At 38.1% G+C, this 13,964-nt stretch overlaps 1 protein-coding gene across 1 annotated transcript in view; it reads left to right on the forward strand.

Moving 5' to 3' along the window:
• MFAP3L (microfibril associated protein 3 like) overlaps positions 1–7,744 on the forward strand; it is a 51,237-nt gene extending 43,493 nt beyond the window's left edge. The window contains exon 4 of the mRNA XM_029938800.1: positions 7,302–7,744. Within this exon, the coding sequence (XP_029794660.1) occupies positions 7,302–7,406 (105 nt within the window). The 3' untranslated portion in view covers positions 7,407–7,744. The remainder of the gene's footprint in view (positions 1–7,301) is intronic.
• Positions 7,745–13,964: the final 6,220 nt, after the last annotated feature.

Below are 13,964 nucleotides of genomic sequence, written 5' to 3' on the forward strand. Positions count from 1 at the left end.
TAAAAAAAAAATTGCATTATTATCCAAGACCATCCACTTACACAAATCAGTCATTAAAATCATAGAAAATTATACTCATCTAATTTCTAGTCCAAAAAAAATCCTTCAGTTTTAATCCTTATCATCTCCTCAGTGACACAAACTTCAGTGAGTCAAGCACTTAGTTCTAAGCTAATCATCAGTGCCCTGTCTTCAAAGAATTTTTTTAACGTTTCTTTCTGAGAGAGAGACAGAGCATGGGAAGGGGAGGGGCAGAGAGAGAGGGAGGAATCCAAAGCAGGCTGCAGGTCTAAGCTGTGAGCACAGAGCCTGATGCAGCACTCAAACTCACATACTGGATGATCATGACCTGAGTTAAAGTCAGACACCTAACAGACTAAGCCACCCAGGGACCCCAGCAGTGTCCTGTTTTAAAAATCAAGTTATTAAATCATTTCTAAGAAATTATTCTCAGTGGTAGTGGAGGGTAGGCTTTCAGTTGATTAGTAATAGTAAAGCATCTTTCAAATACTTGTTTACTTTGAGCATGATATATTAATTAGGATGCTTTATTTCAATCAAGTTCAAAAATGTTCTTTGCAATTGCCATTATCACTAACATCACTATTCTGTATTTTCCACTCAAACTGCAGGATTAAACACAAAATCTACATGCCATACTCTGACTATAACGCTCAATTTTATTCTGTTCTACCTGTTTTGCTCTTTTTCTCTGCACATGCTGTATTTCACAGTCTTAACAAAATTTCTAGTCCTTTACCAACAGTGGAATATAAAATTTCCTGTCTTTTTAAATTTTTATTAGAGTAGTTAGATAAAGCTACGTAAAACCTTATAACTTTTCTTTGGTTTCCCCTCCATAACAATGCATACCCTTCCTCCATTTTACAGGCAGGTTAGCCTAATAGATCATCCCATGTTCTAAAAAACAAAAAGTTAAGTAATTTTCCCAAGACCATACTAAATTCTTCAGCTACTAAGCTGTGAACTCAACACAAATGGAAATTGCACCCATATTGCCACAGTGCTTCCTATAGAACTTTAAGGATTACCTTTAGTAAATGTTAATTAAGTAAAAAACTAGTGTGTCTTCTAGCTAATTAGGATTTATTAGGATTGAACTAAATGTCTTCATTTATAGGGCCCCATGAAGGGTGAAAAGTGCATTTTGAAGAATCTCTTTGAACTTAAAACCTACTTGTATAGATTCCCATGTTCTCAGGCTGGTTTTTCTGGGTAGATTTCTTTTCTCGGGAATAGAATATAACTTTAAATTTCTTCCCATTTTCTTTTCTCTCACATTTTAATCTCATATTTAAAAGGGCTATTTCAAAGTCTTTTGTCCACTCTATTGGTGTCATGGTGAGATAATTTTCTACAATTAAAATCTGCAGTGAGTTCAAGAGAAATGAATTGTGACATTGAAATTACTTCTATTCATTACCTGTCATGTTCTCCACAGGAACTTTACAGTCACTGGAAGTGGAACAGAATAAAACCATACCTTTTCTTCAGTGAAGGTATTGGTGGGGACAGTCGGTGCATCCCTGTTACAGGTTAATACATTAACCATTCAGATTGCCTTGGTTTTGTTCTAGGTTTCTTTCACCTCAAAAGAAAGAAACTAAAATTCTAGTGGAAAATAGGATTAGAGAATCCAGTTCATGGAGCTTATGCTACTCCCTCAGTAAATCTTCACCAAGGCAGAATAGCTCCAATGGAAAAGTAATCCCCAAACAGCTGCTGAGTTTCAATTTTCTTTTCCTAAATGACCAGGTGCCTATCTTTCCTGATTTGCTTTCAAGGCACAAACAGGGCGGCACTGCACATTGACCTCATTGTAGGAGCAGCGAAATGGGACTCATTAAGTGAGGGGATGATTTCAAGATTGAGAGGGCAGAGCATATAAACGTAATCCACACAACACACCAACTTATACATATATCGACTGCAATTTACTGAGTCTGCACATTGTGCTGTTGCCCATGTGCATTTCTCTTCACACAGCCAACGTCCATGCTTGTGAAGGGCCACCGTTCACTCACACCACTCACAGGGAGATAGAGGCTGTCTGTAGCTTGCTGTTGCTTCATCTTCTCAGTCAACATTTTCTCCCCTACCTCCTCCTCTTTCCTCAGAGAAATCCAACTTCCCCTTATCTTTGTACGCCCCTTCATCTTGGTCTTCTTAAGCAAATTGGACCAATTATCCAGCTCTGGCCTCAGCCTCAGTGGGCAATGAACACCTTTGTTTTCCTCCTATTTGGAGTTAGCCAACTGTTTCACAGGTAGCATGGTGCTCAGATTTACACAGGAAGCTACTGAATATCCAAGAGATACTAGCATTTACTCATATTTTTGCCTTAATTATCTCTGGTCCCTCCACTCATTCTTGGTCACCGTATATATCCATTAAGACACAAAAATGTCCAAATATTAATTGCTTTCAGTGCTACAAGCTAACTTTTCCTCCATATTTTACAAAGGCCTTCTGAAAGATAAGCCTGCATATTTCCTTAATTCCACCTCTCTTTCCAAACTTCCTTTTTGATTAGGCTTCATTTATATCCACTAGCCTGACTCCTCCTTAGTGTCCTGATCCCTGGATCTTACAAACTCATTTGCATTCTCCCCTTCTTGAGCCTACCCTCCACTGACTCACACCATGAATATTGTTACCACCTTCAGAACATTATCATCATTGTTCATCCTTGTTCTCTGGGACACTGAGCAAACCTGTCTTAGAGGCCTTGAGTTTTTAGGCCCTGGACTGCTTCCCTATGTGACAAGCTGTTTCTGTACCTGTGTGCCCACTTCCCCCACCACACGTGTACCTGTGTTTATGTGTACATGAACACACATGTACGTACAACCCAGCACCCTACTCATGACCAGAGGCAAGCAAGGAAGACAAAACAATGCTAACAGGGATAGGAGCTATTCTGGTCATTCTCAGAAACTGTAACCATAGATAATCAGAAGGACAGGTCTTATAATGGCAGAACCACATCACACATGTGATCTTGTGATAGTGGGACTGATAAGTGCAACCATGAAAATCTATCTATCCCCTCTCACATCTTCCATGACACAGACAGAAACATACTCATAACCAAATCATCCAGGTCTTTGTCTTGGTGCTAATACTACCCTCCATCCTGAAGCTTAATAACATTCTAGAGGTGGTAGCAAAGGCCAAATTCAGGGCCAGATTCCCAACTTAGTTCTGCTAGAGTCCATTTGCAGCCATTCTTCACGCTCCCCTGAATGGCCTAGATCCATAATAGCTGCTGTGTGAATCTGAGAAAGTTCCAGGATCCCAGAGTGCTCCACTGACCCGGCATCTGGCACGGTGGCTCAGCTGCTGCCTTCTTATGTAACATCAGTCAGCCCAATCTCCCTGTAAATCCTCTTTTCTAGCATGTGCAGAGTCATAAGAGCTGGACCCTAAGTATTATTCAATGACACGGTAGAAATCCTTTTGAACCCTCCTTGTAAATCACTTTTCTCTACTTACTTGCTGTGTTTCTCTGAGTTCCACTTGACCGCTTTATCACCACTCGATAAAGGAACCATTAGATCCAGCAATGGATTGAAGTTAGGCCCAGTTGGTTTGTGCTTTTATGAGAATATTATACAAATAAAATCTTAATTGTTCTTGCTAAGTACTCAGGAATTTAATTTTACCAATTATCAGGTGCTTACTTTGTAATATGTCCTTAAACTAACTGAGTCAGAACAAATTCTACTGTGGCACTGAGTTACATTATCATCTTACCCAATAAACAATACATTCATGAAAATGAATAGGGTGCATTTACAGTTTTTCTGATCCAATAACTTCTAGATCTACTTCTATTTTACACTGTGTATTAAATTTAAGCTAAGCCACAGAAAAAAATTAAAGGGAGAGAACCTGTGGAGAATAATCCTAAGTATTTCTCAGAATTCCCCCATGTATGGGTGTGTGTTGCATTGTTTTTCTGCACACCAGAAGATTAGATTCCAGAAGCTCAATAGAACCTTCCTTGTGTTCATTGTTAACTAACTAATTATGCATCTCATAATAATATCTACCAGTGCACTGCAGTGCACTACTAACCTTGATAAGCAGAAAAGTCTGCCTAGGGAAGAACGAGGCATTTTTTAAATAAAAGTATCCTTCATATTGGTATTGCTGCATGTGGCTCTAGACTCACTGAAAAGTGGTGTTTTCCAGTAAAACAAAACAACCATTCTTTTGTAAAATTCAAAAAATAATCTTCAGATGAAAGACCAAAAAGTACTGAAAATTTTGGAGAATAAATGCTGAAAGCATGTGTTATTCAACTCTCTGCCAGATTAAGAATATCTCTGAAATGGAAAACTAAGTTATCTTGGTTGTAGTTAATATAATTCTGAATTTGTTACCTCTTAAAGAATTCTCCCTCATGTCAGTGGTACCTGGGTGGCTCAGTAGGCTGAGTTCGTCCAGCTTTGGGTTCAAGCCCCGCGGCAGTCTCTGTGCTGACAGCTCAGAGCCTGGAGTCTGTTTCAGATTCTGTGTCTCCCTCTCTCTTTGCCCCTCCCCTGCTCATGTTCTGTCTCTCTCTCTCTCTCTCTCTCTCTTTTTTTCTCTCTCAAAAGTAAATAAACATTAAAAAAATTTTAAAAGAATTCTCCTTCGTGTGATCCATGACTGACTAAACCAAATAATTTCCCTTTCATCTAAAATAGATGATTCAGCACTATTTATTGGATATTTGTTATAATCAAGGCAATAGAATGCTCCAAGATAAACACAAAAATGAATAAGATCCAGTTCCATCCTCAAGAACTTCATCTTTTTAGAAAGCACATAAAATATGTGGTAAATAATTATGATAGATGGTTAAAGGTAATAAATGCCTTCATTAACAGAGAGATGAAATCCCAGTAAAATCCAGAGGATGATGAGAATAGTTCTTACTGGGAGAAATCAGGAGATATTTGTACAGAAAAAAGTTGATTTCAGACACTCTGTGAATGGTAGTTAGGATTTGAACAGATGAAGACAAGAAACTCAACATGAGATGAGGGGTCAAAGCAATAAAGGACAATAAAGGCCCTTCTCTTAGTCTAGAACATGAAATGGTGAGAGGAGTGGTGAGGAGGAAGGTGAAGAGATCAGTTGGAGTCAGGTCTTTGGGCCTTGAATGCCAGCATATAGTGCTTGGGCTTTTTCCTTGGGCAATCTGGACACGCTAAGGAGAGAGTAAGCAAGACAGATGTCTACTTTAGAAAGAAAAATGGGGAGAATGTGGAGACTCTCTGCAAAGCAGTTGAGAAGACTTTTGGTGAACTAGGTTAGTGGCAGTGAGAGTAGAGCACACAGAAAGGATGTAATTGTATTTCTAAGACAGCATTATTGAGGGCTTGACAACAGTTGTTTCTGGAGTAAGAGAGTAGGAGGAGCCAAAAATAAATTGGAGATTTTAAGCATGGATGACTAAGAGAATTATAGTGCCATTAGCAGAAATAGAGAACATTAAGAAAATAGAACATCTGGAACAATTAAAATTATTAATGTGATTTTTTAAAATCCTTTTTAGCTCCTTAAAACTGACGTATATAAGCATATGAACATGTAATTTGACAGAAATTTTTCTCTCAGTACATTTGGAATTATTAAATATCTTCTTGTCCTTGGACTAATAGAATAGGCAGTTAGTTAGACATGTGTCAGGGGCAAAGGCAATGATAAATAGGTGACACATTAGAAGCCAGGAGATACAACAACCTCACTTTGTGGCTTCCAAGACCCCTCAAGTCCTGGCCTTGTGGCTTCCAAGATTCAGGGGCTAAAGGACCAAGAGCCCCAGGTACAGAGGATACACTCTCCTCTTCCACCTCTGCCCTAGGGAAACTAACCCCTAGGCTTATTATAATACATTTGCATTGTGGTTTTGGCCTACATTCCCCTGGGGAAGGCTGCCATAACAGTTACAGTACAAACCTTGTAGAGTCAATAACTCCCTCTCCTGACCTGTGGGAAGAGTCCCCCAAATGATTGGAAGCAACCTCCATTAGAGACCCCTGTCCACGACCCAAGACGCTACTCACACAAAAAGAAAAGACCCCTGTGACCTCAGGGAAGTTACCACTTCTGGGTTTGCCTGCTCTCCCTTCTTGAGAGCGTACTGTCCTTAATAAACTGCTTTGTGCTTGCTACCTCCCTTCTGCCTGCCTTTATGTGAGCGTAAATCTTTTGTGGGGAATTCAAGAACTGAGGCCTCCATTCACACAACACAGACTCTCCCACGGGTAACAGGACTCCTTCACATAGTACGACTTTAAGAGCCTGCTGTGATATGGGAATATTCAATGGCATTTTGTATATCGAAAAAAAATAACACTGACTTTTCCACCACTGAAAAAACAGAATCAATAATCTGTCTTCTATTGAAAATACAGACTTATCATATTTAATATCTTGACTTTAAATACTATAAAGTCTTATTGTTGTTCATTAGTCCCCAAAACAATGAAGAGAGGGGAATTATACAGACATGTTGAGCAAACAGCCAGAAGTGAAACAGCTCAGTTAAGATGCTTTTGGCTGCCACAGGAAAAAGCCCAACTCCAAATGATTTAGCCAGCATTAGGATTTTTTTTTTCAATTTCACATAAGAACTCTGGAGAGTTTCCCAGATTGATTAAATCATCAGCATAATTGAGTACTAAGATTTCTCCAGGCTTCAGCAGTACTATTTTCTCCTTAGTCCTTCACCTGAGTTGCCTCATGGTACCCATGTAACAAAAGAAACTGCAGATATGGTCAGTTCGTACTTGCCATTTGGAAACAGAAAATACGAAAGGGCTATTTCATCAGGTTCCTGTTTATTTGTTTTGTTTTAAGGATGGAAAATCCTCCTCACAAGTGCACCCAGCAAACTTCCTCTCACATCCCCTTGTCTAGGCCTGAATGAAATGCCCAGCCCTAAGTCAGGCTCTGATTTATAGCAACCATAATACACACCCTGTCTAGAGGGCCAATCTCCCCCTGAAATCCACAACTATTAAGCGGGGTGAAGGCAGGTGAGCAAAATTGGGGGTTCTATTAAAAAGGAAGACAGACAGATGAATGGTAGTTGGGTGATAACCAGTGGTATTTCCCAAAATCCCAATGGCAGAAAAGAAAGAGAAAGAGGAAAGGGGAGGGGAAAGAGAAAGAGAATAATCAACTTGAGAATGGATTCAGAGGGCGGGTTTTTTTTAAACATTTTATATCAGTGAATTCAGAAATTGAGAACAATCTTCCCTTATTTTCTGTCACTCTTTCAGGGGACTTTCGTAGCCATAGAAACTAGAACTGATTGGAATAAAGTTCTTGGCCTCTCCAGCCATGGCCAACGTTTGGAACAGAATTCAAAGTCACCAGAGAGCTAGCACTGATTCTTGGGAGAATGTGAGAGCAAACCCTCCTCACGCTGCCAAACTGGCACGGGATACTGCAGCCACTCTGGAAATGAACAGTACACAATAAACAAGCCAAGGGAAAGAGCTTAAAATTCTAAATGCCCTCTTGAGAGAAGAGAGAAGGCAGTTCCTGGGAAAGCGAACAAACACTGTCAGAAAAGTGGAATCATTGATTTCTATCATGAATGACTAATGATCATTATGGTGTGGTTTAGAATAGAAATACAAGTTCTGCAGCCCAAAGAACTACTGGCCCTATCTCCTGTGATGTTCCATTTACACTCACTTGATAAAAGCATGCCGATGAATTATACTGTCTTGGGTCTGTTTAAATGCATCCATTTCAGATTCATGAAAGTATTTACCCATGAATCCAATTTTCATTTCCATTTGTTGTGCCTCTGAGAATTTTCTTACTTGATTAGGGATGGCTGATACATGTCTAGGGTTTGGGTAAGATAAATACTGCGAACACAGCTGAGCACTTGGTATCTTCATGTCAATGCACATGGCACTTTTAGTATGTCAATTTGATAGATCTGTGCATTTGCCATCATGGGACAATATGAAAGCCTTGAAAAATTCATGCCAAAGCCTCTAAATCCAACTGACTGGACACCTATCCTTACCAGCAAGTTAATAGATAGCTTTGTATCAACTCAGTGGATCATACACAAATGCTACTCCAGCCAGGTGATCAAGGACACCCTGGCCTGTTTGGTGGCCTTATTGGTCTCTATTCTCCTCTCTGCATAGATTAATATGAAGACTATCTACCAATATACTCAAATCAAAATATGATACCACAGAATAATGGTGATAATCATGATGACCATGATCATTCATTTAATAAGTGTTATCAAATGCCTAGTAATGTACATGCTCGGTACTATTCAGGGTGTTAGAAGTGCTGCAAGGCAAAGTCCCAGTTCCTATTATATTTATTTATTTTTTTGCTAAGGCAAAAAATAATATATATAAATATATGGACTATATATATACATACATATATACATACAAAAATAATATATATGGACCATATATATGTGTGTGTATACTATATATATACATATATATATATATAGTCCCTCATCCAGATATATTGGTCTTTATATAAAGATCTCAGTAATAGGGTAATATTTGAGCAGAACCCTGAGGAAATTGAGAGAGCAAGCCAAAGCAGATATCTGAACAAGGAATTCCTAGGCCGAGTGGAGTACAAAATCCCTAAAGAGAAGAGCACTCAGTGTGCTCCAGGAACAGCATGGATCCAGTGTGAGCTCGTGATGGGGAGCCGCAGGAGGTAAGGCAGGGAGGGAGAGGCAAAATCTCCAGGCCTTTATCAGCAATTTTAACATCTGTGACTTTAATTCGAGATGGGATACCACTGGAGGACTTTGATCACAATAATAATAAGATCTAGGGAGTCTGTAAGATGAGGACATTCAGTACCAACTTCAAGTTGAAGGACTAAAATGAAATGACCCTAAAGTCTTGCCCCCAGTTGAGCACAGCACCTCCTCTCAGAGCCCTCTTCCTCTGTACCATGTACCTGCGGTCCAGAGCCTGTGCTGTCAGCTGTCTGCAGAGTCTGGAAGAAAGCAGCTCTTTCTGCCTACCTCCACTCTGTCTTTGGCAGTACATGTCATGATGGTCACTTGCCATTCTTTTAGGTACCTCAGTATCTGCACCCCCTTCTTGTGTTTGAAGAATCCTCCACCTCCTGAGACAGAGGGTAGCTCTCACTCTAGAAGCTGAAAATGCCTAATACTCTACCAGCTTCCCATGCACGTAGGACACAGCTCCACAAATAAGACACACCGTATTCAGAGGTCCAGTAGGAAGGTGGCCTGTGGAAGCATCCTTTCTTCCTCCAGGGCCAGAAACAACAAAAGTTTTGTCATAATGCTGGTGTTGGCCCCGTGATTGCAGGGCTACAAAGTTGCAGGGTCTGTACCCCCAGTCACAGAGGCAGTGCACTGTTCTGATTATATATTGCTGCGAAAAAAAAAAAAAAAGCCACTCCTTCGCAACTATTTGAATATATGTACACTTTCAAATACACAACACAGTATTGCTGACTGTAGACACCCTGCTGTATATTACATCTCCAGGATTTATTTATCTGGTAACTGGAAGTTTGTACATTTTGTCCACCGTCACCCTTATGTTCCCCAAATCTGGCAAACATCAATCTGTTCTGTTTCAATTGTTGTTTTTTTATGGATCCCAAATAAAAACATCTCTGTCTGACTTATGTCATTTAGCATCATGCCCTCAAGGTTCATCCATGTTGTCACAAATGGCAGGATTTCCCTCTTTATTGTGACTAAATAATACTCTACATCTCACATTTCCTTTTCTTCCTTCCTTTCTTCCTTCCTTCCTTTCTTTTGAAAGCTCTATTTTTTTGGTGTTCAAAACAACAATAGTTTACTTTATCTTTCACAGTTCTAGAGGCCAGAAGTCTGAAATCAACCACCAAACAGTCCCACAGTTTCTACACTTACCACATGATCAAGCAACTCTACTAAGTAGGAACTCAGTAGAAATGAAAACAAATGTCCACATGACAATTTGTATACAAATGTTAAAAAATGCATACAGGCTAATGTCCACTCTTTCACAGTTCTAGAGGCCCAAAGTCTGAAGTTAATTTCACTGTGGTCAAAATCAAGGTGCCAGCAGGGCCTGGTTCTTCTGGAAATTCTAGCGAAGAATCTATTCTTGTATCTCTCAGCTTCTGGTGGCTATTGCCATCCTTGGCTTATGGTGCATCACGTCAATCTCCACCTCAATGTCTTCTGTGTCAAATATCCCTGTCTTTCTCTTTTTAAATTTTTATTTTATCACCCAGTGCTCATCACAACGTGTGTACTCCTTAATCCCCTTCACCTATTTCACCCATCCCCCCACCCATCTCCTCTCTAATAACCATCAGTTTGTTCTCTACAATTAAGAGTTTGTTTCTTGGTTTGCCTCTCTCCCTCACTTGATTTTCCCTTTTGCTTGTTTGTTTTGTTCTGAAATTCCACATATGAGTGAAATCATATGATATTTGTCTTGCTCTTACTGACTTGTTTCACTTAGCATTATACTCTCTAGCTCCATCCATATCATTGTAAATGGAAATATTTCATTCTTTTTTATGGTATTTGTATTCTTTGGGTAAATACCCAGTAGTACAATTGTTGGATCCTAGGGTAGTTCTATTTTTAACCTTTTGAAGAGCCTCCAAACTGTTTTCTACAGTGGTTGCACCAGTTTGCATTCCCACTAACAGTACACAACTGTTCCTTTTTTTTTCTACATTCTCTCCAACATCTGTTGTTTCTTGTGTTGTTGATTTCAGCTATTCTGACAGGTGAAGGTGTACCTCATTGTAATTTTTATTTGCATTTCCCTTACAGTATGTGATGATGAGCATCTTTTTCATATGCCTGTTACCAAAGAATACAAAAACATTAAATCAAAGGGATACATGCAACCCTATGTTTATAGCATCACTAGTTACAATAGCCAAGATATGGAAGCAGAATAAGTGTCCACTGATTGATGAATGGATAAAGAAGAGGTAGTTTGTGTATATATATAATGAAATATTACCCAGCCATAAAAAAGAATGAGTATTTATTTCTTGAGGTAGATCTGCATTCCTATAAACTTCTCTCTTAGAATTGATTTTGCTCAGCCCAAAGGTTTCGAACTGTTGTGTTTTCATTTTCATTTATTTCCATGTACTTCTTTATTTCCTCTTTTATTTCCTGGCTGACCCATTCATTGTTTAGTAGCAGGTTATTTAACTTCCATGTATTTGTGGTCTTTCCGGATTTTTTCTTATGGTTGATTCTAGTTTCATAGTGTTGTGGTCAGAAAAGATGAGTGATATTATTTTGATAGTTTTGAATTTGTTGAGGGTTGTTTTGTGGCATAATATGTGATGTATTCTGGAGAATGTTCATATACACTTCAAAAGAATGTGTATTCCACTGTTTTAGGATGGAATATTCCAAATATATCTGTTACGTCTATCTGGTCCACTATGTCATTCAAAGCCATTTTTTCCTTGTTGATTTTCTGTTTAGATGATCTGTCCATTAATGTAAGTGAGGTGTTAACATTCTCTAATATTATTATATTATTGATTACTTCCTTTATATTTGCTATTAACTGTTTTATTTGTTTGGGTGCTTCTATGTTGGGTGCATGAATATATACAGTTGTTATATCTTCTTGTTGGATTGTCCCCTATATTATTACATAGCCTTCTTTGTTCTTATTACAGTCTATTTTAAAGTCTGTTCTGTCCAATTTAAGTATTGTCACTCTGGTTTACTTTTCACACTCATTTGCATGATAAATGTTTCTCCATTCTCTCTTTTTTATTGAGTTTTTATTTAAATTCCAGCTATTAATATACAGTGTAATATTAGTTTCAGGTGCACAATATAGTTATTCAACACTTCCATACAATATCTGGTGCTCAGAACAAGAACACTCTTTAACCCACCTATTTTATCCATCCCCCTACCTACATTCCATCTAGTAACCATCTTTGTTCTCCATAGTTAAGAGTCTGTTTCTTGGCTTGCCTCTCTCCCTGTTTTCTTTTTTATTGTCTTTTTGTTTATTTGTTTTTTTCTTAAATTCCACATATGAGTGAAGTCATATGGTTTTTATCTTTCTCTGACTGATTTATTCCAATTAGCATGATACTGTCTAGCTCCATGTTGTTGCAAATGGCAAGATTTCATCCTTTTTAATGGCTGATTCCAATGTGTGTGTGTGTGTGTGTGTGTATATATATGTATATATGTATATATATATATGTATAGAATATATATATATACACGTGTGTATATATGTGTATAGAATATATATATACCACATACAATATCCTATTGTACATCTTCTTTATTCGCCAATTAATGGATACTTGGGCTGTTTCCATAATTTGGCTATTGTAGATAATGGTGCTATAAACATAGGAGTGCATGTATCCCTCTGAACTTGTGTTTTTGTATTCTTTGTGTAAATACCTAGTAATGTGATTGCTGGATTATAGGGTAGTCCTGATTTTAACCTTTTGAGGAGACTACATACTATTTTCCATAGTGGCTGCAACAGTTTGCATTCTTATCAACAGTGCACAAGTGTTCCCCTTCCTCCACATTCTCGCCAACACTTGTTGTTTCTTGTGTTGTTGATTTTAGCCATTCTTATAGGTGTAAGGTGATATCTCATTGTAGTTTTGGTTTGCGTTTCCCTTATGGTACATGATGATGAGCATCTTTTCATATGCCTGTGGCCATCTGTATGTCTTCTTTGGAGAAATGTCTATTCGTGTCTTCTGCCCATTTTTAATTGGATTATTCATTTATGGGGTTTTGAGTTTTATAAGTTCTTTATATATTTTTGATACTAACCCTTTATTGGATATGTTTTTACAAAAATTTTCCCCCATTCTGTCAGCTGCCTTTTAGTATTGTTGATTGTTTCTTTCACTGTTCAAAAGCTTTTTGTTTTGATGTAGTCCCAATAGTTTATTTTTGTTTTTGTTTCCTTTGCATCAGGAGCATATCTAGAAAGAAGTTGCTAAGGCTGATGTCAAAGAAGTTACTGCCTGTGCTCTCTTCTAGGACTTTTAGGTCTTTAATTTATTCTGAATTTATTTTTGTATATTGCATCCTCTTACTTTTAATCTGCAGGTATCTTTAGGTCTAGGATGAGTCTATTATTGGCAGCATATAGATGGCTCTTGTTTTTTTAATCCATTCTGTCACTTTATCAATATTGATAAATATGTATTTATTGCCATTTTATTACTTGTCATGTGGTTGTTTCTGAAGATTTTCTCTGATCCTTTCTTGTTTCTCTCTTTCATAATTTTCTGGTTTTCTTTAGTTCTTTCTTTTTATTCTTTGCACATTTATTTAGTGGTTTTGCTTTGTGGTTACTATTAGATTTGCATATTATATCTTCTGCATATAATGATCTATATTAAGTTGATGGTCATTTAAGTTTAAACCCATTCTTTACCCCTCTCCTCCCCACATTTTAGGTTTATAGTGTCATATTTTACATCTTTTTATTTTGTGAGTTCCATGACTAATATTTTACAGAAATATTCATTTTTACTCTTTTTGTATTTCCTACCTTCATGTTGTGATTTTTGGTCTTTTCTTTCAACTCAGAGTGCCCTTCAATATTTCTTGTAGGACTGGTTTAATGGCCATGAACTCCTTTTTTTTTTAAGTAGTTTACTATCAAATTAGTTTCCATACAACACCCAGTGCTCTTCCCCACAAATGCCCTCCTCCACCACCTCCACCTCTTAACCCCTCTCCCCCTTCAGCCCTCAGTTCGTTTTCAGTATTCAATAGTCTCTCAAGTTTTGCGTCCCTTTCTCTCCCCAACTCTCTTTTCCTCTTCTCCTCCCCCTGGTCCTCCATTAGGTTTCACCTGTTCTCCTGTTAGACCTATGAGTGCAAACATATGGTATCTGTCTTTCTCTGCCTGACTTATTTC

The sequence above is a fragment of the Suricata suricatta genome, chromosome 1, assembly GCF_006229205.1.
Source record: "Suricata suricatta isolate VVHF042 chromosome 1, meerkat_22Aug2017_6uvM2_HiC, whole genome shotgun sequence".
NCBI lineage: Eukaryota > Metazoa > Chordata > Mammalia > Carnivora > Herpestidae > Suricata > Suricata suricatta.